The sequence below is a fragment of the Homarus americanus genome, unplaced genomic scaffold (assembly GCF_018991925.1).
Source record: "Homarus americanus isolate GMGI-L3 unplaced genomic scaffold, GMGI_Hamer_2.0 scaffold29216, whole genome shotgun sequence".
Classification (NCBI taxonomy): domain Eukaryota; kingdom Metazoa; phylum Arthropoda; class Malacostraca; order Decapoda; family Nephropidae; genus Homarus; species Homarus americanus.
This window is the reverse complement of record NW_024733415.1, coordinates 199,992-226,715: the sequence shown is the minus strand read 5'-3', so window position 1 is coordinate 226,715 and position 26,724 is coordinate 199,992. Positions and strand designations below refer to the sequence as shown.

The following is a 26,724-nucleotide window of genomic DNA, read 5'->3' as shown; positions in this document are numbered from 1 at the left end:
CCTCTACACGCACCTTGTCTCACAGAGTTTTCCATGTCTTGTGAGTACTAGAGAGGTGATATTATGAGTAAAAACCTAACCTGACCTGACCTGACCTAACCTAACATGACATGACCTGACCTGACCTAACCTGACCTGACCTGACCTGACCTGACCTGACCTGACCTGACCTGATCCCCTTTGTAAGTAAACGTGATTTTCTCGAGTACATTTATACCATTTGGTCCTCTTTCCTTCTCAATTCCTCTTCTCTAACCCCTCCACCTCTCTTCCTCTTCAACTCCTCCTCCTCTTCAACTCCTCCTCCTCCAACTCCCCCTCCCCTCCCCTCCCCCTCTCCCTTAACCCCTACCCATCTTCTCCTCACCCTCAACCTCTCCACCTCCCTCACCTCCTTCTCACCCTCACCTTCTTTTCCCCTCCTTCACCCTCTTCTTCCCATCTCCCTCTACCTCTCCACCTCTACCTTCCTTCTTCCTCAACCCCTCTACCTCCCCCCACCTCATCTTCACCGTCTCCACCTTTCCTCTTCCTTAACCTCTCCACCTCCTCTTCACCCTCAACCTCTTCACCACCACCCCTCCCACACCACCCCTCCCACCCACACACCACCCCTCCCACACCGGTTAAGTAGCTCTCTTCAAATCTCAATACTTCATTAAGCTACCTCCCCCTCCCTCCATCCTTCCTCCCTCCCTCCCTCCCTCCTCTCCCTCCCCTCCCTCCCTCCTCCCTCCCTCCCTCCTTCCCTCCCCTCACTCCCCTCCTCTCCCTCCCTCCCTCCCTCCACCGTGGCTTCTAAAACCTGAACTCTTTTCTTTTGTGAACTTTGACCCTTCGACGCTGACACAGTGAACCCTGACCTCCGAATAACAATGGTGGCCTTGCATACTGAAGTGAATCTTTGGAACCCTTTTACTGAACATTTTGAACCATGATACTGAACTTTTGAACCCTGACACTGAACCTGTCATATTGTACCTTTTGAACATTGACACTGAACCCTGTCATATTGTACCTTTTGAACCCTGACACTGAACCCTGTCATGTTGTACCTTTTGAACATTGACACTGAACCCTGTCATATTGTACCTTTTGAACCCTGACACTGAACTTTTTGAGCCCTGACACTGAACCCTGTCATATTGTACCTTTTGAACCCTGACACTGAACCCTGTCATGTTGTACCTTTTGAACACTGACACTGAACTTTTTGAACCCTAATCTCATTCACGTATACGCAGTAGATACTTAAATTTATAGAGTAATATATCTGTTATTATGGTGCAAATGATATTAGTCATATAAGTATTGAAACTTCACTTTGGATTACATGAAGATTAAACACCCCAACTTATTTCCCTCGATTAAATACCTAAAGTGGGTTAAGTTGGGTTGGGTTAAGTTAGGTTAGGTTAGGTAAAGTTAAGTTAGGTTAGGTTGGGTAAAGTTAGGTTAGGTTGGGTAAAGTTAGGTTAGGTTGGGTAAAGTTAGGTTAGGTTGGGTAAAGTTAGGTTAGGTTGGGTTAAGTTAGGTTAGGTTGTGTAAAGTTTGCTTTGATTGGGGTTAGATTAGCTTAGGTTAGGTTAGGGCTAGGATAGGATAGGTTAGCTCTATATCTTCGTGTGTGATAATAAGCTGGAGTGCCAAGTCTTCAGGTGCCTACAGTGCCATCACTATACTCTAAGGTCCCACACACTCAGGTTTCACTACGTCTCGACAAGGCTCACAGATGAAGTTTGTGATGTGTTGGTCAATCCACAAAACGAGACTGAGAAGATTATAGTGCCAGGATATATAATGATGCTGTGATATAGTGATGTGTTGTGTAGTGAGTTAGTAGCTGTCCTGGCCTACACGAGAGGAAGAAAGTGTTTGGTGAAGCTAGTAATACACACACACACATACACACACACACAAACACACACACACATACACACACACACACACAAACACACACACACACACATACACACACACACACACACACACACACACACATACGCATGAAATATCAGATTCATTAATAATAATTATTTGCTTTCACAATACAATTAGAGTTGAGTTTTTGCACAGTAAGTATATCATAATGTTTTATTTTAACTGAACGTAGAACAGAACATCATCAGGTTCCTCATTAATGCTGTATTTTTGCTACTAATTTATTTCATGGTATATTTTATCTCTATTATTATTATTATTATTATTATTATTATTATTATTATTTTTTATTATTATTATTATTATTATTATTATTATTATTATTATTATTATTATTATTATTATTATTTTTATTATTATTATTTTATTATTATTTTATTATTATTATTATATAAATACTGTACAATAATTTATTACATTTGATAATTATGATATATAACACAGTAAACACATTATTATATGCCGATATAAGCCACTCCTTGACAACCCTCGTGAACCCATATGGTCAAAAGTGCTGCCGTTATTATAATATTCTCCACACTCCTCCACAACTGAGAGAGAGAGAGAGAGAGAGAGAGTGAGTTAAAGAGAAAAAAAACGCGACCGAAATTTGGTGAAATATTAAAACACGAGGTAACAAGTCACCACAAATGATGATTGCAGTTAATTACATCTGGCGGTCGTAGTGTATAATCTCCATAAACCGAGCAGGGTTAATTGACCACCACCAGGTGATTAAATGTACAATACTGTGGAACTCTCGCTCGCTCCCAAAGATGAAAGTGAGGCCGATTAAAAGTTCTTAATTACAATAATAAGTATGGAAGGTGTGGTTCCGGGGCTGTGTGTTTGATCGTCATGAACCAGACTCCGGCGTTTCCATAATAACTGCCGGTTTAATAATAATGACCTTGTATGACATAGCTCCGGGGTCGTCGATCATAAAGGGAATATATTATCACACACGATCTTGGTGACCTGTCGATTTGGTGGTTTTATTATTGTTGTTTTTTTTTTGTTAATTGTTGTTATTATTGGTGGTTGTTATTGTTTATTGTTGTTATTGTTGTTTTTATTGATATTGTTGTTGTTTGTTTATTGTTGTTGTTTGTTTACTGTTGTTTGTTAATGTTGTTTGTTATTGTTTTTATTGATATTGTTATTGTTGTTGTTTGTTTATTGTTTATTGTTGTTGTTATTGTTGTTTTATTGCTGTTTGCTTATTGTTGTTGTTATTTTTGTTGTTATTGTTGTTTTTATTGCTGTTTGCTTATTGTTGTTGTTATTTTTGTTGTTATTGTTGCTTGTTTGTTGTTGCTATTATTGTTGTTATCGTTGCTGTTATTGTTACTTTTGTTTGTTTATTTATCCCACTCCTCGATGGTGGTGGTGAGGTATAGGAATGAGGTCCGTTCGATCGTAATTTTGTCTGTTAGTCCGTAATTCTCTCTTGTCAGTCCATAATTTTGTCTGTCAGTCCGCAATGCTGTCTTGATCCACTTTGCGATTTGACAGTCGATGAGATAATACATACATACATACATACATACATACATACATACATACATAGAATACTTAGCAATGTTACCTTGCTTTAAATTATTGCCTCTGTGTGTGTGAGGCTGTAACACTCAAAGTCGCATTATCACTTGCCTTGTATTATTATTATTATTATTATTATTATTATTATTATTATTATTATTATTATTATTGTCCTATTCTTATTGATCATTTTATGTAAACCAACCAAACCTATCCTATCCTATTCTATCCTATCCTATCCTATCCTATCTTAGTCTAACCTAACCTAACCTACTGCCTAGAGTAGCCTTATGCCTCTCCAAATGGTCACCACTAAACTATTGCTACGAGTCAGGGTTGTAGGATGAATTTATAACTTGGTGTTTGTAGTTATATCATGATGGTGTTGTAACCGGTGATGGTGTTGTAACTGGTGAGGTTGTTGTAACTGGTGAGGGTGTTATAACCGGTGATGGTGTTGAAACCGGTGATGGTGTTATAACAGTGAAAGTGAGTTATTTTCCAAGTAGATTATTGTTAGTTTAGTGAATAAGAAATAAAACCACTGTTGTAGATATTTCTTACCAACCACACGTAACACCTGGCTCACGTAACACCTGGCTCACGTAACACCAACTACACGTAACACCAACTACACGTAACACCAACCACACACAATACCTGGCTCACGTAACACCAACCACACGTAACACCTGGCTCACGTAACACCAACCACACGTAACACCTGGCTCACGTAACACCTGGCTCACGTAACACAAACCTCACATGAGTGTTTTTGTCCTCACAGGTAGTGTTGGCGCGCGCCTCGTCCGTGCTGTATCGCGCCACCCGCCGCCGCGCCTACTTCAGGAGCGTGACGGTGGTGGTGCCCGCCCACTGGTCGCCAACCCGATGCCCACGCCCGCTCAACGCCACCGCCGTGCCTACCACGCCACCCGCTATCACGGTAACGCGCCCTCACCCAGTCTACGCCCACACACCTTGGACCCTGCAGGTAGGCGGGTGTGGGCGGCCTGGTAGGAGCATATACCTGACGCCTCAGTACCTGGCCGACAGGAACTTCTCTGACACTCTTGGTGACCCAGGTGAGTGTTACTCTACTGATTGGTATTACTGAATGTACCGTATATCCGTGTACACAGTATATACTCCTCTCTCAATCTGGTCTGTCGTTTTATATACAGTATATATATACTGTGTATATAGATATTTTTTTCTTTCTTTTCTGACTAACTTCAACAAGTTATTGGCGCGTGACTAGTGATCTATTTCTACCTGTGCTGACGTCAAGGCCTTGTGTTATATATCGAAATTACTTTTTACAGCAGCTGTTGTTGTTATGTAATAATGTTGTATCAATTAAGCGGTTTAATATATGCCGAGTAAATTAAAGGTAAGTGTAATTATTCCCTTTGTTAATCGACGGTGGTATTGTTTATGTTATAGAGGGACGTGATGACAGGTAATGACTGCTATTAATATTATTATCATTGTACCCCCTTCCCCCTCCTCACCCCCAGGCCCCCCAAACCTTCCCCCCTCCCCCCCCCTCCCCGAGTGTCATGGTGGAGGAGGGTGTGGAGGGTAATTTTATCACCTGTGTTGTCTGTAGGTTAAATGGATGTGATATTGATTTTATTATTACGTGACCCGCATCTCCAGAATGAAGATAAATAAACCTGAAAGCCAATTTATTCTGATTCCTCATAATGTGAAGATCTGCCTCTCGAAAGTTGTATCAGTCGGTGAGAGAGAGAGAGAGAGAGAGATCATCGTCCCAACCCTAAGTGTGGGGGATGTTACCTTGGTGTTGATATTCTCTCTCTCTCCTCTCTCTCTCTCTCTCTCTCTCTCTCTCTCTCTCTCTCTCTCTCTCTCTCTCAAACATGGAGGGACGAGTGAAGGGAGCTCTACTCTATATCTCACTGGAGGTTTTTCCGCGGCTATTAATGTTGACATAAGATCTGGGTCGCCTGAGTTTTGGGTCTTCCCACCAGCCTCCTCCTGCAGCGTGATGACAGGGGAGGAGGGATGGTGATGAGAGGAGGTTATCGGCTTTTGGGGTGCTCGGTTTCAAAGATGGAAAGAAAAAAACAGAACTTAAGATGAATGATTTTTTGTCTTTCGGGAGTTGATATTCATTTTCCCGATTTTTGTTTCTGTACCTTGTCGCTCACGTCTCTCTCTCTCTCTCTCTCTCTCTCTCTCTCTCTCTCTCTCTCTCTCTCTCTCTCTCTCTCTCTCTCTCTCTCTCTCTCTCTCTCTCTCTCTCTCTCTCTCTCTCTCCCTTCACCTGATTCTCCCCCTTACAGTCTTTTACCTTCTCCTCCCCCTTATCCTTGCTTACCTGCTTTAACCCCAATCCGCAGACGAGGCGGTACAACCCTCCCTACGTCACTCGTATCAACTTAAACCTCCCCTTAAGGCAGGCAGTCTAACGATCACTACACCTTTGTCCTTACTTGCCTGCTTGAACCTAATCAAGCAGAAGCAGTTGATCAGCAGGCAACGTTATATGATCTCTCCCCCTTCTCCTCCGCCACCATCTCTCTACGGGGTTAAAAAGACAACATTGACCGCACGAGAACTTGAGTTTGTGTATCGAACGACTAAGATTGATGATGGTCGCAAAGTTAGCGCATAATGGTGGAGCCTGGCGGACCCTCGTCACTCTCCCCTGCACCTCCCTCCCTCCCTCCTATCTTCCTTCCTCCTTTCCTTCCTTCTACCTCTCTCCCTCCTTTTTCTCCCTTTCTTTTTCTGCGTCTCCCACCTTCCGTCTCGGCATGGTAAGTCCCGCCAACACACACACACACACATACATACATACATACGTACGTACATACATACATATATACATACATACATACATCATAGGGTGTCTTTCTTCTTTTTGTCACAGTCCCATCTCTTCTTTCTATTATACCTCCCTTTCGTAGTTTCTCCTCTTTTTCCTTCTCTTATCCCCTCCTCTTCCTCCTCCTCCTCCTCCCCCTCCGTCCCTCCCTGTCTGAGTCACGGCACGGCTGGTCTCTGGCTCAGAGGGCCGCTCAAGACCGAGGTGCTCTGAGCCACGTACATTAAGGCAGTGTCTGGCTCCTCCCCGCCTACAGGCACAGTGGATTGAGTCTCTCCTTCAGAGTGCCGCGTGGGACCCTGCCTGACGAAGCTCCCTCACATAATGGGAACCTCACATTGTGGTCACCCGCTAGATCCTCGCCCGCCTGCCCACAGCCCCGGCATATATCCTGCTTCCTGGGCCTGTCTCAACCACCACGTTCAGTATATCCTTCCTCATGGGCCCCTCACTGTATATATTCCTCCTTTTGTATATCTATCACCTTGTTGTTGACTTGTCCATCACCTCCAATAAGCTTGTTTCCTATCTGTCGAACATCTGTCACCATCCTCAGTTTCCATCCGTCTGCCAGCTGTCTGTCTGTCTGTCCGTCTGCTTGTTTATCTTTTTCTCTGCCTGTCTATGTTTCCGTTTGGCTGGCTGTCCGTCTGTGCCTGTCCAATATGTTTCAGCCCCCTGGTGTGGCGATATGTAACTTCTCAACTTAAGAGATGTGGTGAGTAAACAGTATTATTGCCGCCAACTCTACCGCCTCCTTCCAACGTGACCATCTCTTCCTCCTCCCTCCAACGTGGCCACCTCTACCCCTCCCCTGGCCACTTCTACTTCCTCCCTCCAACGTAGCCACATCTACCTCCTCCCTCCAACGTGGCCACATCTACTTCCTCCCTCCAACGTGGCCACATCTACCTCCTCCCTCCAACGTGGCCACATCTACCTCCTCCCTCCAACGTGGCCACCTCTTTTTTATCGAGTGCTCAATCTGAAAATCTTAATCAACTTAGTATATAAATTAACAAGCGTCAGCAATACTGTCAGTCATTCGGTGTCAATATAGAACATGGTCGGCGGATTTGTTACGACCACCTGACAGCGGGGAAGAAAAACTCTCTCGGTCAGTCAGTCAGTCAGTCAGTCAGTCAGTCAGTTAGTCAGTCAGGATAAAAATATTCATGTAGACTTTTTACTGATATTCATTTGATAGTTTTAGGATAGACTCGATAGAGGGACAGTATATTCTCATTAAAACACGGGTGGGTGTGTCCGTAGAGCTCTATAGTATAGTGGTTTGGTGTGGAGGTGGGGGAAGGGGAAAGGGAAGGGGATGTGGAGGTGGGGGATGGAGGGAGGGGTGTGAGGAGAAAGGGAAACGGGCGAAATAAAAGAGGGCGTGGAGGGAAAGGAGGGGTAAGCAGGGAGCAAGAGGGGCGGGGGGTGTTAAGAGGGAGGAAGAAGGGGAGGGTGAGGGTGAGAGGGAGGAAGACGGGGAGGGTGAGAGGGAGGAAGAAGGGGAGTGTGAGGGTGAGAGGGAGGAAGAAGGGGAGGGTGAGAGCGAGGAAGAAGGAGAGGGTGAGAGGGAGGAAGAAGGTGAGGGTGAGGGTGAGAGGGAGGAAGAAGGGAGAGAGGAAGAGTTAAGGTGGAATATTTCCCAAGCTTTTAACTCATTTTATTTCCTAGTAAATCTATTCAGTTTATCCGAAGCATGACGATGATAGTGGTATTAATAATAAACATGACACATAAATAGTAACACAATGCATTACTGATTCTATGACAACAAAGACGGGGAGAGAAAACACACACTCTCTCTCTCCCCCTCTCTCTCCCCCTCCTCTCCCCCCTCTCTCCCCCTCTCTCCCCCTTCTTCCCCCTCTGCTAACACTCTGAGCCTGGTATAATAATTTCATCCCGTCTTCTAAAATTAACACGACACTAAAACACACTAACACAGTAGTAGCCATTGTGTGACCTGCATCTCCCGTCTTAAACGTTCCCGCGCTTTGTGATTATTACTATTCTTCACACACAAACATGTAAACAAAAGTCAGCTGTTATTGTTATTGTTTTTTCCATCCTCGCAAGTCTAAAGGTTCCCGCACTTTTTTTTTATTATTATTTTACCTTTTTTTTTGTGAATTTAAAATATAAACGTTCGCTATTGTTGATATTTGCCATCTATATGAAGTCTACCGCTTGTGTATATGCTTTTATTTTGATGTATAAATAAACATCAAACTCAGTCAGCTCTTGTCTGGTCAAGCTTGGTATATGAACTCATAAAGAACTAACATGTGAACTGCAATTATTTATCTACTGTGTGCGTCAATATGCTATATTTTATTGTGTTTTCTTCATTGTAAATCTGAAACAATATAGCGAGAACTAACTCAATCTGTCAGGTGTTCTGGGATTGATTTTTTTTTCGGTGATAACTCTGTTGTACTTCATCACACACACACACACACACACATACACGTCCCTGAACGGTTAATACATACACAACTTATATAATCGGTATAACAGACACGAAATCTGATTGGTTAACAAAATTAAGCTCCGGTGTTCTGAGTGGTAGAAACAACTGCATAGAAACGAAAAAACGCATAATGTTAGAAAAAGCTTGAATTTACAGCCGGACGAATTTCAGAACCGGACCAGAAACCTAAATCCGGATTAGGTGAGCTTAACTGTTTAACAGGAAAACCTCATTATACCTGCGTGAGTGTGTGTGTGTGTGTGTGTGTGTGTGTGTGTGTGTGTGTGTGTGTGTGTGCTAAGATAATAGATGAACTTCGAGGGTTCTAAGGAAGATGGATTGCTTAAAACAGGGTTAGGCTACAGAACTGAAGTGTTTTAGATGGTGATGAAATTCAAAGTAAAATCCAGAATACGGATTAAAGAACTGAATAACTTAGGAAATATAAATGAAAAAAGGTGAATGAATGAGACTTAAGGGTTCAAATAGTTTAAGATTTATGAATAAATGAATAATCAAAACCATTTAACTGGAGAATTTATACAAAGATGAAAAAAAATGAAAGCCACGGAATGAACGATAATCCTAAACAAATGAAGGAATTAGGTACAAAATGGATGACTTGAGGAATAAAACACGTAGTAGACTGATAAAGGCTTGTAGGATCGAAGGAGTTAGGGAAGGAGGCTTGAGTTATAGGATACTGAGGATGAGGGACGAGGGGCGATAGGTTTAAGGAGGCTAAGTGGCGTTGCTCCCTTAGTTAAATGGTCAGAGTTTTAAGGACGTGTTTTAGCTTGAGTGTGTGGGGTGGGGTGGGGTGGGGTGGGGTGGGGTGGAGTGGGGTGGGTGGGGTGTTTGGGGTGTGTGTGGTGTGTGAGGTGAGGTTACGTGTGTGTGTGTGTGTGTGTGTGTGTGTGTGTGTGTGTGTGTGTATAGGGGTGAGAGCTCGTTTCACTTCGTCTGGTTCTTGAAGGTTTACAATGACAGGTTCTTGGCCCTCCCTTCCTTCCTTCCTTCACACACTATTGCTAGGAGACAGATGGCTGCCCCTCCCTTCCTTCCTTCCTTCATACACTATTGCTAGGAGACAAATGGCTGCCTCCTCCTCCCTCCCTCCTTCCTTCCTTCTTCCTTCCTTCCTTCCTTCACACACTATTGCGAGGAGACAGATGGCTGCCCCTCCCTCCTCCCTCCCTCCTTCCTTCCTTCCTTCACACTATTGCTAGAGACAGATGGCTGCCCCTCCTTCTTCACTTCCTTCCTTCACACACTATTGGAGACAGATGGCTGCCCCTCCCTTCCTTCCTTCCTTCCTTCACACACTATTGCTAGGAGACAGATGGCTGCCCCTCCCTCCCTCATACACCATTAGCCGTCAGGTGGTGTTACGTGTACACTATAGATACTGTGTGTACATGAACTCAGTTGGTGGACGTGTGTATAAGAAATCGATTTGGTGAACCGGAGTGTAGATGATAGGTGGTACACACACACACACACACACACACCTTGCATAGTGAACATTCACAACTGATTAGTATGGATGTGTGGTATTACCTGTCCCCTCTCGTTATAGTTGAGTGCCTTGATTGGTCGGTGATTGGTCCCTGATTGGTTCCTGTACACGTCTGGCTTAATTGGTTGGTTTACACTCGTGTCCTGTTTGATTTATACTCTTGTCCTGATTGGTTGATGTAGGCACACGTATCCTGATTGATTGATTGATAAACACCCGTCTCCTGATTAGTCTCTGTGATGTATGACTGCATGGGGATTGGATAATCCTGATTGTTTATTTAAGCACGTGTCCTGATTGGTGAATTTCTACACGTGTGTTGATTGGTTAATGTAGTATCCTTATTGGTTAATGTATACACGTGTTCTGATTAGTTGATATATATATATATATACTTTGTGGTTAGTACACATACTCCTATTCCCTTATTGGTTGAGGAATGAGTGACATCACCATACACAAACTTCCTGCCCTTTAATTGGACACTATAAAAGTGACGTTGTTCTTTTATGCCACTGTTCTTTCATCTGTATCACGCAATTAGTCGAGGATTGGGTGACGTCAGGTTCATCTAGTCTTCGTTACAAGAGATTGGTCAAGGTAAAAGTCGCGACATTACGATACGTCACTGATCTTTCCTCCCTGTATCAGACAATTGGTCGAGAATTGAGTGACGTCACCATCATCAGATCTCTGTGACATATGATTGGCCGATGGAGGTGTTACTTCATTACTATCAGTGGCGCCAAGACTTAATAACACGTCTGGCGTCTCAACACGAATAATGGCTCTGGGTGACACGGATTCTACATGATCATTCCTGCTGATGTAGACTTTAATTAAGGGATATAAGACATGGTTAACGTGACGGTATGTTAATGTGAAGTTGTTAGTTAATTTAGTTGAGGTTAAGTTAGTCCATGTTAAGTTAGTCCATGTTAAGTTTATTTAGATAGGTTAAGTTAGGTTGGGTTTGTTTAGGTATTTTATACAATGTTAGATAAATTTATACTACGGAGGGTTAGATTCTTCTTTGATTTATTTGTTTATTAAAAAAAAAATTGAGACGATAGGTAAACTGGGTCCCGTATTCCACGCAAATGACCACGTAGCTAAACCTAACCTAACCTAAACCTAACCTAAACTAACCTTGCTTCACCATAACCAAGCCATAACCTAACATAATGTATCATAACCTAGCCATAACCTTTCCTAACTTAACATAATAGCATAACATTAATAACCTAACCTAACCAAATTAAATTGTATCTGAGTATTGTAGCTGTGGTGAAGTGTAGTACAAGGAGGAGGGGGTGTGAGGGGTGAGGAGGGGGAAGAAGGGGGGATGGGACAGGGGGGGGAATGAGAGGTATAACAAGGGGGGAGGACAGGAGGAAGGAGAGGATGGGGGTAAAGGGGGAAGAGCAGGAGGGGTGGGAGAAGAGGAGAGAGAGGAAGGAAAGATAAGGAGGGGATAGGGGTGGAGGGGGCAGGCAGGTGAGGTAAGGAGGGGATAAGGGAAGAGGAGGGAAGGCTGGAGAGAGAAAAATAGGGAAGGAGGAAGACACACACACACACTCTCTCTCTCTCCCTTACACACACACACACACACACACACACACACACACACACACTCTTCAATTTATGATTCCTACGCTTCGTTAATCTTAGTATTAATCATACCATTTCTTATTTTATCCGTTTCACTAGTAATAGATTTCACAACCTTTCATCTAATAAACTCTTAAATAGTTCTTCTTAATCAGTATTAGAAGACCAGTGTTAGTGGATCAGTCTGGCCCAGAGAATATTGTGGTCAGTACCCGCTACCACTCCCTACCCCTCCCCCCCGCCCGTCCCCCACCCCTCCCCCTGCCCTCCTCCCACTCTCCCCCTGCCCTCCTCCCGCCCATTCCCCGCCCAAACATACACTGACATGATGCTGGCGGCCGAGGGAGTCACGACACTTGTTGGGGGACAGTTTGGTATGTGGTTGACCCGGTCGTCTTCTTATCCATGGCCTTGTGCAGTAAACACCTCTTATGACTTCCTGCTACAGCACGTCATCAGGTGGAGGTCCTTCTTGTCACGGAGATTTTTGTCTGGTCAGTTAGGGAGATTTGGATGACGTTACATTCAACAGCAGATTCTTCCAATAGCATAAAATTCTTCCGAGTAGCAGATCCTCCTCCCAATAGCAGAAAATATTCCCAGCAGCAGAAAATCTTCCCAATAGCATAAAAATTTCCCCAATAATGGACAGTCCATTATTGAGAGTGTTTATTACACACATACATATAACTATTGACATCATTCAAATCACATATAAACAAACAGACTCATGTTGTAATAAATAAAATGTTAATCCAATTACAGGTTACAGAACAGCATTGGCAAATTAAAGGGTTTATTTTTATTATTATTATTTTTTTTTTGATACAGCAGCCGTGACTTATGGTGTAATGCCTGAAATATTCTACACTGAATATTTCTGACTCCATTTTTATTCACCCACACATTTTAGCTGTCGAAATGGCAAAGTTAAATTCGTTTCGTTGCTTCATGTCCATCCACTACGGTGATGTATAGTTATTGTGTGTGTGTGTGTGTGTGTGTGTGTGTGTGTGTGTGTTTCTTTGCGCGTCTGTTGATGGTGGAATGGTGGTGGTGGTGGTGTGTGTGTGTGTGTGTGTGTGTGTGTGTGTGTGTGTGTGTGTGTGTGTGTGTGTGTGTGTGTGTGTGTGTGTGTGTGTACCTCAGCTTACTTCTTGGATACACTGATACACCCTCACTACACAAGCATATGCATATCTAAACACACTTTTCCCTTCTCTTTCCCCTCATCTCCTCCTCCTCCTCTTCCTCATCCTATTCCTCCTCCCCTTTTCTCCTTCTCTTCCTTACCCTTACTTATCCTCCTGCTTGTCCTTCCCTTCCTCCCTCCATCCTCATACTCTCCCTCCCATCCTCCCCTTTACTCCTACTCCCCCTCCTCATCCTTTCCCTCCTCCCCATCCTCTCCCACCTTCCCATCTTCTCCCCCCTCTCAATCCTTTCCTTCTCCTCCTCCTTCCCACACCATCATCCCTTCTCCCCTCCCTCCTCCTCCCCACCATCATCCCTTCTCCCCCCTCCTCCTCCTCCCCACACCATCATCCCTTCTCCCCCTCCTCCTCCCTCCCCACCATCATCCCTTCTCCCCTCCTCCTCCCACACCATCATCCCTTCTCCCTCCTCCTCCTTCCCCATCCCTTCTCCCCCCCTCCTCCCTCTCCCACCATCATCCCTTCTCCCCTCCTCCTCCCCCCACACCATCATCCCTTCTCCCCTCCTCTCCTCCCCACACCATCATCCCTTCTCCCCCTCCTCCTCCTCCCCTCCATCCCCACACATCATCCCTTCTCCCCCTCCTCCTCCTCCTCATCCTTCTCACCTCCACCCATTAAGTATCTATTCATAGGAGAGTTTTAGCACCAGCTCGTCATTCCTCAGAGGACACCAGTGCGCCATAATAACTCCTCTGAAAATATCCACAAAGTCTTTACGTGTCCCCCAGTCTCAGGGATTAAGTTCGGACATTTTTTTTTTTTTTTTATCTTTGGTACGTGAATTTCTTAGGGAGGAATTAAAAGTAAAAAAATTGATGTTCCGTTTATGAGGTGTGCAGTGTAAAGCGAAATATGAACGTGTTTGAACAAGAATTTAAGACTGTGTGTGTGTGTGTGTGTGTGTTTGAAGAAGAACCCCTGTACATATTTTAACGTATTTGAACCGAAGCTTGGGTGAATATTTGAACGAGAGCTTTGGTCAATATTGAATTATATGTGAACAAGAACGCCGCTATATATGTATATGAATTTGACCTTGGGTGGGTAGTTGAACATGAGGTCGTGGTTATTGGTTGAACAAGAGGTCGGGTTATTGGTTGAACAAGAGGTCGGGTTATTGGTTGAACAAGAGGTCGGGTTATTGGTTGAACAAGAGTCAGGTTATTGGTTGAACAAAGGGGTCGTGGTTATTGGTTGAACAAGAGGAGTCGTGGTTATTGGATTTAAGACAAGGAGTCAGCGTTATTGGTTGAACAAGAGGTCAGGTTATTGGTTGAACGTGGTTGTGGTTGAACAAGAGGTGTTGAACATGAGGTCGTGGTTATTGGTTGAACAAGAGGTCGGGTTATTGGTTGAACAAGAGGTCGGGTTATTGGTTGAACAAGAGGTCGGGTTATTGGTTGAACAAGAGGTCGGGTTGAACATACATCAAGTACAGGTTGCGATCGTTTAAATACTACAGTGCAAAAACTCACTTACCTTTTTTAACTTAAGTCTACGTAAATATTTGGAACGAAGTCGGAGAGAGACTGACTTGGAGAATTAGATACGAGAATTTTAATAGATAAATAGGTAGATATATAGATAGAGAGATTAGTGTGTGTGTGTGTGTGTGTGTGTGTGTGTGTGTGTGTGTGTGTATAATAATAATAACAATAATAATAATGATGTCTTTCCTTCCCGTTCACCTCCGTCCGTCCGTTAATCCGTCCGTCCGTTCCTCCGTTCCTCCGTCCGTTCGTTCCTCCGTTCCTCCGTCCGTTCGTTCCTCCGTCCGTCCGTTCCTCCGTCCGTTCATCCGTCCGTCCGTTCCTCCGTCCGTCCGTTCGTTCCTCCGTCCGTCCGTTCGTTCCTCCGTCCGTCCGTTCCTCCGTCCGTCCGTTCGTTCCTCCGTCCGTCCGTTCGTTCCTCCGTCCGTCCGTTCCTCCGTCCGTCCGTTCCTCCGTCCGTTCGTTCCTCCGTCCGTTCGTTCCTCCGTCCGTCCGTTCCTCCGTCCGTTCCTCCGTCCGTCCGTTCCTCCGTCCGTCTGTTCTTCCGTCCGTCCGTTGCTTTCCATCGACCTCAATCACCGCGTTATTGAGTTATTCTAAGTTGACTTATTATTTCGTCAGTGTGTCATTACATTGCTAAAATAACCAATTGATTGATAAAAATAACGAGGTGATTAAGTAAATAATAGGAGGTGATTGATAAAACGACAGGCGATAAATGGAATATCGAGACAGCTGAGAAAATAACGGGTTATTGATGAACTAAAGGGCCATAATTATAAAGGGCTAATTCATATAAGAAAAAAAACGGTAATTGAATTTGATAAACACTCGTCAGTCACACCAGTCAGTAAGTGGTGTGTGTGTGTGTGTGTGTGTGTGTGTGTGTGTGTGTGTGTGTGTGTGTGTGTGTGTGTGTAAGTTTTGACCACCACATCACCTAACACTCAGTTTTTACATATCACAGGTTATAACATCTCACCAGGCATATAGAACAGATCTCTCAGGTAATATATTAAAGAGACCTGATTAATACATCAAGAATAATATATGTTACCTTAATGCCACACCTGGGTAATTAACGACAGGTATATGTTGAGACAGGTAGATAGAGATTGATTATGTTTTAATGGTTCAGTAGGCAGGTATGTAGATATTTTGGGGGTTTTAAATTGATATATAATAATAGAGGTTGATAGAACTGTATTAATTCATATTATTATAATAGTTTGTTGTTAGAAACTGGCTATAAAGCTTCCTTACACAACACGGTGTATAATAATGCCCAGCTAACATTGGTGTCCGTATTCGACATAATTGGTCTCTATTACCTTTGCCGCCACCTGGGAATGAATACACCTGTAATGAATACGTAATTGACTCGAGTTAAGTAAATTTTAGTTAAATTTCTCCCCCTATACAAGTTAAGGTAGCAGTTCTATAATTCTGGCAGCAAGGTGTGAATTACCCCCACTCGTATTGGATAACTAATTTAAGCACCTCAACTTACGTCAGTGAATAAAATACCTTGATCTGAAGGATAATCTGATTACACTGACAGGGGAGCAACTACCACACCCTCGTTGACCAGAGAGAGAGAGAGAGAGAGAGAGAGAGAGAGAGAGAGAGAGAGAGAGAGAGAGTCTCGTCGATATTGTGGAACACTTAACTCACATACTTGGTGTTATATTGATGGAAAGATTTAACTCGATTGGAATATTAGATTGAATACTCTTTATGGTGTTTAAACCTACACATTTCTGTATTTAACTTGTATAAAAATGAACACTTGAATTTTATGTTTGTCAGATGTAAGAACAAAACCTAAAATTTAAGTTAGTTCAGAATCTAATAATTATGGCTGTTAGAGAGAAGTAGAAGACCTGGAATATAAAGTGTTTATTGTTTACTCTGTGTGTGTGTGTGTGTGTGTGTGTGTGTGTGTGTGTGTGGACGTAAAATAATAAAAAAAGTGTCGTCTCTGTACGTATAATGCGCTTACATACACTATTCCCTTTGGTGTTAGTACAGGGAAGATAAAAACACACATATTTTTATTACCTACACATGCGTCAAGATAAATGTATGTTCTGGATACATACACATACCCTCACTTATGTATACACGATCACTTATACTCTAAGCTATCAATTGAAATGTCACGAAGTAATTGCTCTATGTCAACATGATCTGAGGTGGTGCAGGAAAGGTCCGGCCAACCCTGTAATTATTTTCTATGTTCACTCTTGGGAAGTAAATTGGCTTTTAACTTCGTGTACATATCATATATATAGTGTGTGTGTGTGTGTGTGTGTGTGTTTGTGTGTGTGTGTGTTATTCACCATATGTGTGCGTATCTATCAGGTTTATTTGTCAAGTTTCATATTATATTTATTTACCACTACAAAGGTACACGACAGCCTGGCCACCTCATCTCACCTCACATCTCATCTCACCTCACCTCACCTCACCTCACCTCACCTCACCTCACCTCACTCAAAACACACAGTACTCGAAACACACAGTTCTCAAAACACACATCACCTAAAAAACACATCACCTGAAAAACACACAAGACAAGCGGGGTTCGACACAGCGTCCCCGGGATGTGAGGGAGACACGCTGTACCGATCCAATGTAAACAATTCCTTTAATAAAAAGCGTTTCAGCGCGAATAACGTACGATTTTTTTTTTTGGCGCACTAAAATGAGTGGCGAGGTGTAGCGCTGAAGCCATTTATTCTGACTATGAATTTCCATGAAACTTTTTAATTAGAGGAAATAGTTGACATTAATGCAGTGGTCATTTGTCAACGGGTGAACAGGAGTATGGGGAGGGGTGGGGGAGGAGGATGGGGAGGGGTGGGGAGGAGGATGGGAGGTGGGGAGGGTGGGGAGGAGGAGGAGGAGGAGGACGGAGGATGGAATTTGAGGAGGAGGAGGAGGGAGAGTGGGGGGGGTGGAGGAGAAGAGAGGGTGGAAATGGGGAGGAGGAGGAAGATTAGAGACAGATGAAAAGGGAGAGAAAGATTAAGATAAGGAGAAGGGAAATTAGGAGACAGTTGAGGAAAAGGAGAAGATGAATCAAAATTAAATTAAGGATGAAGAAGTGGAGGAGGGAGAAGAAAAGGAGGAGGAGGAGGAGAAGGAAGTGGCGGAAGAGGAGGTTAGGTCATCCTCATCAGCTCTAATAACCCAATAGTTCTTACAATTTTATCCTCGATCTCAACTCTTGAAAATATTAAGGTTTATGTGAATATGTGGGAGATGAATGGGGGGAGGAGGAGGAAGAGGGAGAGTAGGAAGATAATGGGGGGGAGGAGGAAGAGGGAGAGTAGGAAGATAATGGGGGGGAGGGAAGAGGGAGAGTAGGAAGATAATGGGGGGGAGGGAAGAGGATGGAGAGAGAAGAGCGGAGTGTTTAGAGCAGGGAGAGAGAGAGAGAGAGAGAGAGAGGTGTTGAATATGGATGAGTGACATAAGAAAGATGATAGTCATGCACAATACACACTCGCAGCAGCCATCATGCGAGGTGTTGAATTCTTTACCTGGCGACACCTGCTTAAAACCTTCCACAAATGAACGTGTTGTTGAAACTGTATATTCACGGTAAGAGTTAATGCCGCCTGTCATATGATCTGTTGAGGCTTCCTTCCTGTTGTCATGCGGTCAGGAAGATTCACCTGTTGTCATGCGGTCAGGGAAACTCATTTCTGTGGTTTATATAGAAAGTGTCGTCTGTGGTAAAGTGTTTTCCTTTTGTGATATAGAAAGTGTTGCTATTTAATGTGGTATTGTTGCCATTTTATGTTAAAGAAAGTGTTACCATTTAGAGAAATATAGTGTTTGTTACCACTTGTAGTATAGACTCCGTGTATCCTATTTTTGTAACAGCATATCTGTGTATGGAAATTAAGTTAAAAGACTTCATGGTGCCATTTAACCTTGTTGTGGCACCGTTGTCTGATGGAATATTCCTGTGTACCCTTCACTGGTTGAGTCACACTACTGCATGTTTTGTAATTCAATTTTGCCTTTGTGTTGCCATGGAGTCTGATGCAGTCGGTCGTTGCCATGGAATCTGCTACTTTCCGGTAATATGCCATGCCACGCTCCTGTAGTTGCCCCGCCGCCTGCCACGCCCCCGTAGTTGCCCCGCTGCCTGCCACGCTCCCGTAGTTGCCCCGCCGCCTGCCACGCTTCCGTAGTTGCCCCGCCGCCCACGATCCCGTAGTTGCCCCGCCGCCTGCCACGCTCCCGTGGTTGCCCCGCCGCCTGCCACGCTCCCGTAGTTGCCATGCCGCCTCCCTTCAACTCCACATAAATTGTTGCAGCAATATTTCAACCAGAATCATTGGCAACTTCCCTCAACTATCCGCGTAAATCCGTCATGGTAAAAAAACAGATACTGAACCTGATTTGCTTTAGCGTTCCTGGCGTATAGCGTGGTGTGTAGTGTATAGCACAGTGTAGTATTGTGCACAGTGTATAGCATAGTGTAGTGTATAGCATAGTGAAGTATATAGCACAGTGTATAGCATAGTGTACTATATAGCTCAGTGTATAGCATAGTGTAGTGTATAGCAAACTTTTCGAATGGTCTGAAAAATGGCAGATGAAATTCAATGTGGACAAATGTAAAGTACTCAGTATAGGAGATGTAAACAGGGAAACCAGTTACCAGATGAACAACGATGCCATTGTGAAATCCGACTGCGAGAGAGATTTAGGAGTAATGATAAGTCGGAATCTTAAGCCAAGTAAACAATGTGTTTTTGCTCGTAACAAGGCTAATAAAGTACTTGGGTTCATACAAAGGAGTGTTAGTTACAAGACTAGCGAGGTCATCTTAAAATTATATCTTGCGCTTGTGAGACCTCACCTGGATTACGCAGTTCAGTTCTGGTCACCATATTACAGAATGGATATAGAATCCTTGGAAAGAATCCAGAGGATAATGACAAGACTAATCCCGGGCATAAGGAACCTTGAGTACAGAGACAGGTTAAAGCATCTTAATTTGCACCTCCTCGAGAGACGTAGAGCGAGGGGCGACCTGATAGAGGTGTATAAATGGAAGTCAGGGCTAAACAAATGGGACATTACAAAGGTACTCAAACTATCCAACCAGGAGCGAACTCGTAACAATGGTTTTAAATTAGACAAATTTAGATTTAGGCGCGAAATAGGTAAACACTGGTTTGGAAACAGAGTAGTGGATTAATGGAACAAGTTACCAAATATCATCATTAACTCGAATACGCTGGATAGCTTCAAACATAGGTTGGATGTCTATATGAGCAATAGGGGTTGGGTGTAAATGGGACTGCCCAGTATGGGCCAATAGGCCCGCTGCAGTTTCCTCCATTCTTATGTTCTTATGTCGTATATAACATAGTGTAATATATACCACAGTGTGTAGCATAGTGTAGTATATAGCAGTGCAATATATAGCACAATATATTATATATCACAATATATAGAACATATTTAAAGTAATTATCGCTATATTTAACGTAATTACCTCTATATTTAAATTAATTTTCGCTATATTTATCATAATTATCGCTATATTTATCGTAATTATCACTATATTTAACGTAATTACCTCTATATTTAAATTAATTATCGCTATATTTAAAGTAATTATCGTTATATTTAACGTAATTATCGCTATATTTAACGTAATTATCGCTATATTTAACGTAATTATCGCTATATTTAACGTAATTATCGCTATATTTAACGTAATTATAGCAATATTTAACGTAATATCGCTATATTTAACGTAATTATCGCTATATTTATCGTAACTATCGCTATATTTAACGTAATTATCGCAATAGTCAAGGTAGTTTGGCTGTATTAAATGTCAGCGTATTGTACCTGCTGTATTATTTCTGGGTTTTTTCCACTCCTTTTTAATCACCATATTTAACCACACTTGCCACGCTCAATTAAATTATTTATCCGTCATTTATCGTTGGTAATTATATTTAATGACCCTCTGACAGTGTAATCACAAATCCCCCAAAAACATTATTTTGATCTCGTGTCTATGTGGGGGAAAAATACGCCTTAGTTGTGTATATATTGTAATTTCTTTAATTTCCTTATTAATTTCTTCAATTTATTTTTTTCTACGGGAAGGAGAGGTAATTATGGTAATAATTACTCTCATTTGAATATGAAAATAGCCTCAAGAATACCAATGGAAATTACAACACTAATTTACCTCTCAATAATTACGTAATTGTGTTGTCATTAGTCTTTCGCTATTATTGAGGATCAATTAGGTCTTACTCTTAATTACCCCCCAAAATAATTGCCCCCCCCCCCTTCTCCCAAAAACCCACATACCAGTAATTCTGGAAATTTATCATCTGAAGTCTGTGTAAGTTTCTGAGTTAATGATTTTGAAATTGGATAAAGGTGTCTGACAGGTGAGTACCAAGTGTTAAACCTCTTTTGAAGTGATGGTTTAACTCCCTTGAGGACGATGTTTTAACCTCCTTGAGGATGATGTTTTAACCTCCTTGAGGACGATGGTTTGACCCTATTGAAGACGATGGTTTAACCTCCTTGAGGACGATGTTTTAACCTCCTTGAGGACGATGGTTGGTAGTAGTGGTTATATTTGATTAAATTATTGATGGCCTTTAGTCCTTGAGTACGATACCTTTAATGCCTGAGTGATAAATCCTTGAGTACAGTGCCATCATTATATTACAGTAATACATTATAAGCACTAATACATTATAGTTCAAGCACAGTAATACACTATAAACACTAACACATTATAGTTCAAGCACATAAATACATTATAAACACTAATACATTATAGTTCAAGCACAGTAATACATTATAAACACTAATACATTATAGTTCAAGCACAGAAATACATTATAAACATTTATACATTATAAACACTAACACATTATAGTTCAAACACAGTAATACATTATTAACACTAATATATTATAGTTCAAGCACAGTAATACATTATAAACACTAATACATTATAGTTCAAGCACAGTAATACATTATAAACACTAACACATTATAGTTCAAACACAGTAATACATTATAAACACTAATACATTATAGTTCAAGCACAGTAATACATTATAAACACTATTACATTATAGTTCAAGCACAGTAATACATTATAAACACTATTACATTATAGTTCAAGCACAGTAATACATTATAAACACTAATACATTATAGTTCAAGCACAGTAATACATTATAAACACTAATACATTATAGTTCATACACAGTAATACATTATAAACAGTAATACATTATAGTTCAAGCACAGTAATACATCATAAACACTAATACATTATAGTTCAAACACAGTAATACATTATAAACACTAACACATTATAGTTCAAGCACAGTAATACATTATAAACACTAATACATTATAGTTCAAGCACAGTAATACATTATAAACACTAATACATTATAGTTCAAGCACAGTAATACATTATAAACACTAATACATTATAGTTCAAGCACAGTAATACATTATAAACACTAATACATTATAGTTCAAGCACAGTAATACATTATAAACACTAATACATTATAGTTCAAGCACAGTAATACATTATAAACACTAATACATTATAGTTCAAGCACAGTAATACATTATAAACACTAATACATTATAGTTCAAGCACAGTAATACATTATAAACACTAATACATTATAGTTCAACACAGTAATACATTATAAACACTAATACATTATAGTTTAAGCACAGTAATACATTATAAACACTATTACATTATAGTTCAAACACAGTAATACATTATAAACACTAATATATTATAGTTCAAGCACAGTAATATATTATAAACACTAATACATTATAGTTCAAACACAGTAATACATTATAAACAGTAATACATTATAAACACTAATACATTATAGTTCAAGCACAGTAATACATTATAAACACTATTACATACATTATAGTTCAAACACAGTAATACATATAAACAGTAATACATTATAAACACTAATACATTATAGTTCAAGCACAGTAATACATTATAAACACTAATACATTATAGTTCAAACACAGTGATACATTATAAACACTAATACATTATAGTTCAAGCACAGTAATACATTATAAACACTAACACATTATAGTTCAAACACAGTAATGCATTATAAACACTAATACATTATAGTTCAAGCACAGTAATACATTATAAACACTAATACATTATAGTTCAAGCACAGTAATACATTATAAACACTAATACATTATAGTTCAAACACAGTAATGCATTGTAAACACACTAAGGACTCCGGCATTAACATCACGTCGGCATTAACATCACGTCGCACGATCCTCCACGGACCTCCAACTCGTCTCCATCAAATATTGAAAATGTGAATAATGTCCTCCCAACTCCGCCAATTTCATCGGTTCAAGATAAAAAAAAAAATTCAGTTCCCGACTCTCTGCTAAAAGGCTCTTATAAATGAACAAGATTGTCAGTCTTCACAAACTATTTTATTTTATTCTCTTGCTCCGGGACGTGAGTGGTGAGTTTGTCGGTTTTAAAGGGTAGTTTTTTTAACCCTCGCTTCTTGAGATGGTCGAAGGATGCTGTTGTTAGTGTGTGTGTGTGTGTGTGTGTATATGTGTGTGTGTGTGTCATGTTACCTTTGGGAAATTAGGTCAAAGGTCAAGGTGAGGAACAAGGTGGAAACTCTCAGGGAGGGACTGACTTAGACACAACAAGTGACCTGGACCACATTTCCTTATTTCAGGATGGACTGCTTCTCTACCTCCTCCCTCAGCGTCCTTGTGTTCAATAAACTCTTACGTTGGCGGTACTGAGTTAGGAGGTTAGGTGATGGTGTCCCGAGGTGAATATCGTAATGTGTATTTTGTCAATTTCTGTAAGGCTGTGACGGTGTTTGAGGTCTTGTGACACGACCTGACTTACAATACGGAGGTCAAGAGACAGACAGTTCCTCAGTACCTCTCTTGAAGATCAGAACAACGGTAATCAATCTTTTTTTCTCTCTCATGATTCACCAAGGATTAATATGCAAATGAAGGATCTCATAGTTGATCGTAACTCAATCTTTACACAACATCATGAATAAACAAACATCAGTAGCTCTCTCTCACACACACACACACACACACACACACACACACACACACACACACACACACACACACACACACACACACACACACACACACACACACGGGGACATACCTGACCCAATTACGCAATTACCAGAACTCAGGGTAATGCCCAGTAACGAGCGTAATTGTGTTTGGCGTAGCTAGTAATGATACAGTCAGAAGGGGGTCTTTGTGGCGTACTGGGGACACTAATCACACAAGGACCCCCGTTCGAGTTCTGGCATTGAAAGTCTATTTTTGAAGCAGGGGTTGGGGGGGGGGGGCTTGGAGGACGTGTTTTCTTAGGTTAGGTTAGGTTAGAGAGAATAAAGTTTTGCTGTGCTAGAATATTTTTGGTCTTTTTTTAATCCAAATCCGAATGTTCCCCCTCTTTCTCTCTCCCTCTCCTTCCCTCACTCTTCCTCCTCTTCTTCATTCTTCCTTCCCTTCCTCACCCGTCCGCCCTATCCTCACCTTCCCTTCCATTCCTGACCCTCCATTCCCTTCATAACCCCCTTCCTTTCCTCGCCATTCTTCCCCTTCCTATCCCCCTTTCCCTCCCTTACCCTTCCTTCCTTCCCCCTCCCCCCTTCCCTTCCCTCTCCATCACCTACAACCCATACGTATCATCCTAACTAGACTCCCACAAAATAATAGTTCGATAAAGGGAATGAAAAATAACAAAAACACCCTCCATATATACATATTTTTCATCATGTGTGGCAGTCACTCGTGAAATAAGATAATTTAGCTGCTCACTTTGGGTAAACGGTTATCCTGCGACACATTGCTGCTCCGTCTCATGTTTACGAGGCCATCCTTCCTTCTGAGAGACATTCCTCGGTAAATCTAATGATTCACGCCTCGAGGATCACAGGATTTTTGGGAGGGTAGAGGGAGAGTGGCGGTGGGGGAGCAGGGAGGCTGGCTGGCTGTGTGGAGTGGATCATCATCTTATTCTGTTTTTTTTTCTTTATTAGTTTTTATTTCGTTCGTTATTCCTCTATTCATTCATTTTTATTTTATTTTTTCTTCCATCCACTTCCTTCTTCTTTATCTCTCCTTCTTCCTTCTCCTCTTTCTCCCTCGTGAAGGTTCTCTCAGCCACCGCTTTATGGGAAGTAGGGAGGTTGATCTCATCAGGCTTTTGGAGGACGAGGCAGGAGGATGTTAAGAATTTTAAAGGCTTCTTAGGAAGGGTGATTGATCTCTAGGGCTTATGAAGGGAGACTCTGATGTTAGGGCTTTAAAGAAGAGACACTGATTTTGAGGCCGGTTATAGGAAGGAAGGAAGGAAGGAAGGAAGGAAGGAAGGAAGGAAGGAAGGAAGGAAGGAAGGAAGAAAGGAAGGAGTCATCAGGGCTTTTAACCAGATTTTTATTTTCACTTTCGGTGTGTGTGTATATATAAACTATACAAACCAGTGGAAATTTGTATTGAACTATATAAACAAAAGGGGGTTTATATGAAGCCCAAAGAGGATATTAGGTTAGGTTAGGATAGCATTAGGGAGGTTAATGTTAAGATGAAATAAATTGGGGGTGGCTAATCTTCAGGTGATACAATATTTCTTATATTTAAAGAAATAAACAAACAAGTAGAAAACTACTGTATGTATACACCTTATGTAAACTGGCCACGGTCATACATACAGTCTAGGAGCGTGTGAAGAGGAGGGTCTGGCTCACCTGTGCTACCTGTCTTAACTTGGTCAAGAGCCTGAGGCCAACATGGGACCATATAATGACTGTGATTTGCCTAACTTGTAATCTGAGAGGGGGGAGGAAGAGGGAGGTGTGTGATTGGAGGAGGAGGAGGAGGGGGTAGGTCTGAGAGGATAAGAGGAAGGGGAGGGGATATGTGATTGGAGGAGGAGGGGGAGGAGGAAGGGAATGTGTATGATAAGGTAAGAGGAAGAGGATGAGATATGTGATTGGGGGAGGAGAAGGAGGGGGTAAGAGGAGGGGGAGGAGATGTGTGATTTGAGGAGGCGGGGAGGGGAGTTACTTGATCTATTGAAGGCTTTTGGAGTTAGCTACCTGAGAGAGAGAGGGGAGGAAGGAGGATGGGTATGGAGAGAGAGAGAGAACAGCTCAAGGGCTCAATAGTTAGCGACGAGGATATAGATTCCTTGAGGGACTGTGATTAATCTGGTTGGTTGTGTATAAGTTAGACTCGTGGAAGAGATGTGAACCTCTCAAGTATTCATGATAAGATAACTCGGTGTTCCCTTGGTACTCTAGAAGGGTTTATACATAGGGATAAATACACATTTCTAAAAGGTGTTATTTTGATTATCTAACTTTTCAAGATATTAGTTTTAGTGTTCTCTGGGTGGCGGGGGGGTGGTGGCGGGGGTTGAGCCTTCCTGGATTGGATAATGTTGAGAGTAATTGGTCAATGTAGGTAAGATAATTAGTGGGATGAAGCTAGAGAGAGGAGAGGAGAGGAGAAACAAAAGGAAGAAAAGAAGAAGAAAGAGCAGGTGCAGAAGAAATAAGGTGAAATAGAAGGAGAAAGAAGTGGATGAGGAGGAGGAAGAAGAGAGGGAAAAGGAGGAGGAGGAGGAAGGAATGGAGTAAAAAGAGCAAAACTAAGGAACAGGAGGAGGAGGAGAAGGAGAAGAAGAAGAAGAAGAAGAAGAAGAAGAAGAAGAAGAAGAAGAAGAAGAAGAAGAAGTTTGTCACCTGTGTAGATGCCCCCACGACCACGGGTTAATTAATGTACCTGTGTATAAATGGCGCGGTTGTTTGCCGTCCCAACTTTACACACCTGCTAATTAAAACGTCCAGAGGTGTATCATATTTTCTCCTGGTTCACGAAAATAAAAATATATGTATCTTGTTGTTCCTTTTTTTTTGTTTTAATCTTCTACTTTATCACCTTCTTTCTTCCTTGTT

At 41.8% G+C, this 26,724-nt stretch overlaps 1 protein-coding gene across 1 annotated transcript in view; it reads left to right on the top strand.

Annotated features, from left to right (window-relative positions):
• Positions 1 to 3,934: 3,934 nt before the first annotated feature.
• LOC121869808 (calcium-activated chloride channel regulator 1-like) overlaps positions 3,935 to 26,724 on the top strand; it is a gene marked incomplete at its 3' end in the record, with an annotated part of 206,955 nt that continues 184,165 nt past the window's right edge. The window contains exons 1-2 of the mRNA XM_042371386.1: positions 3,935 to 3,949; positions 4,271 to 4,568. Of these exons, the coding sequence (XP_042227320.1) occupies positions 3,935 to 3,949; positions 4,271 to 4,568 (313 nt within the window). The remainder of the gene's footprint in view (positions 3,950 to 4,270; positions 4,569 to 26,724) is intronic.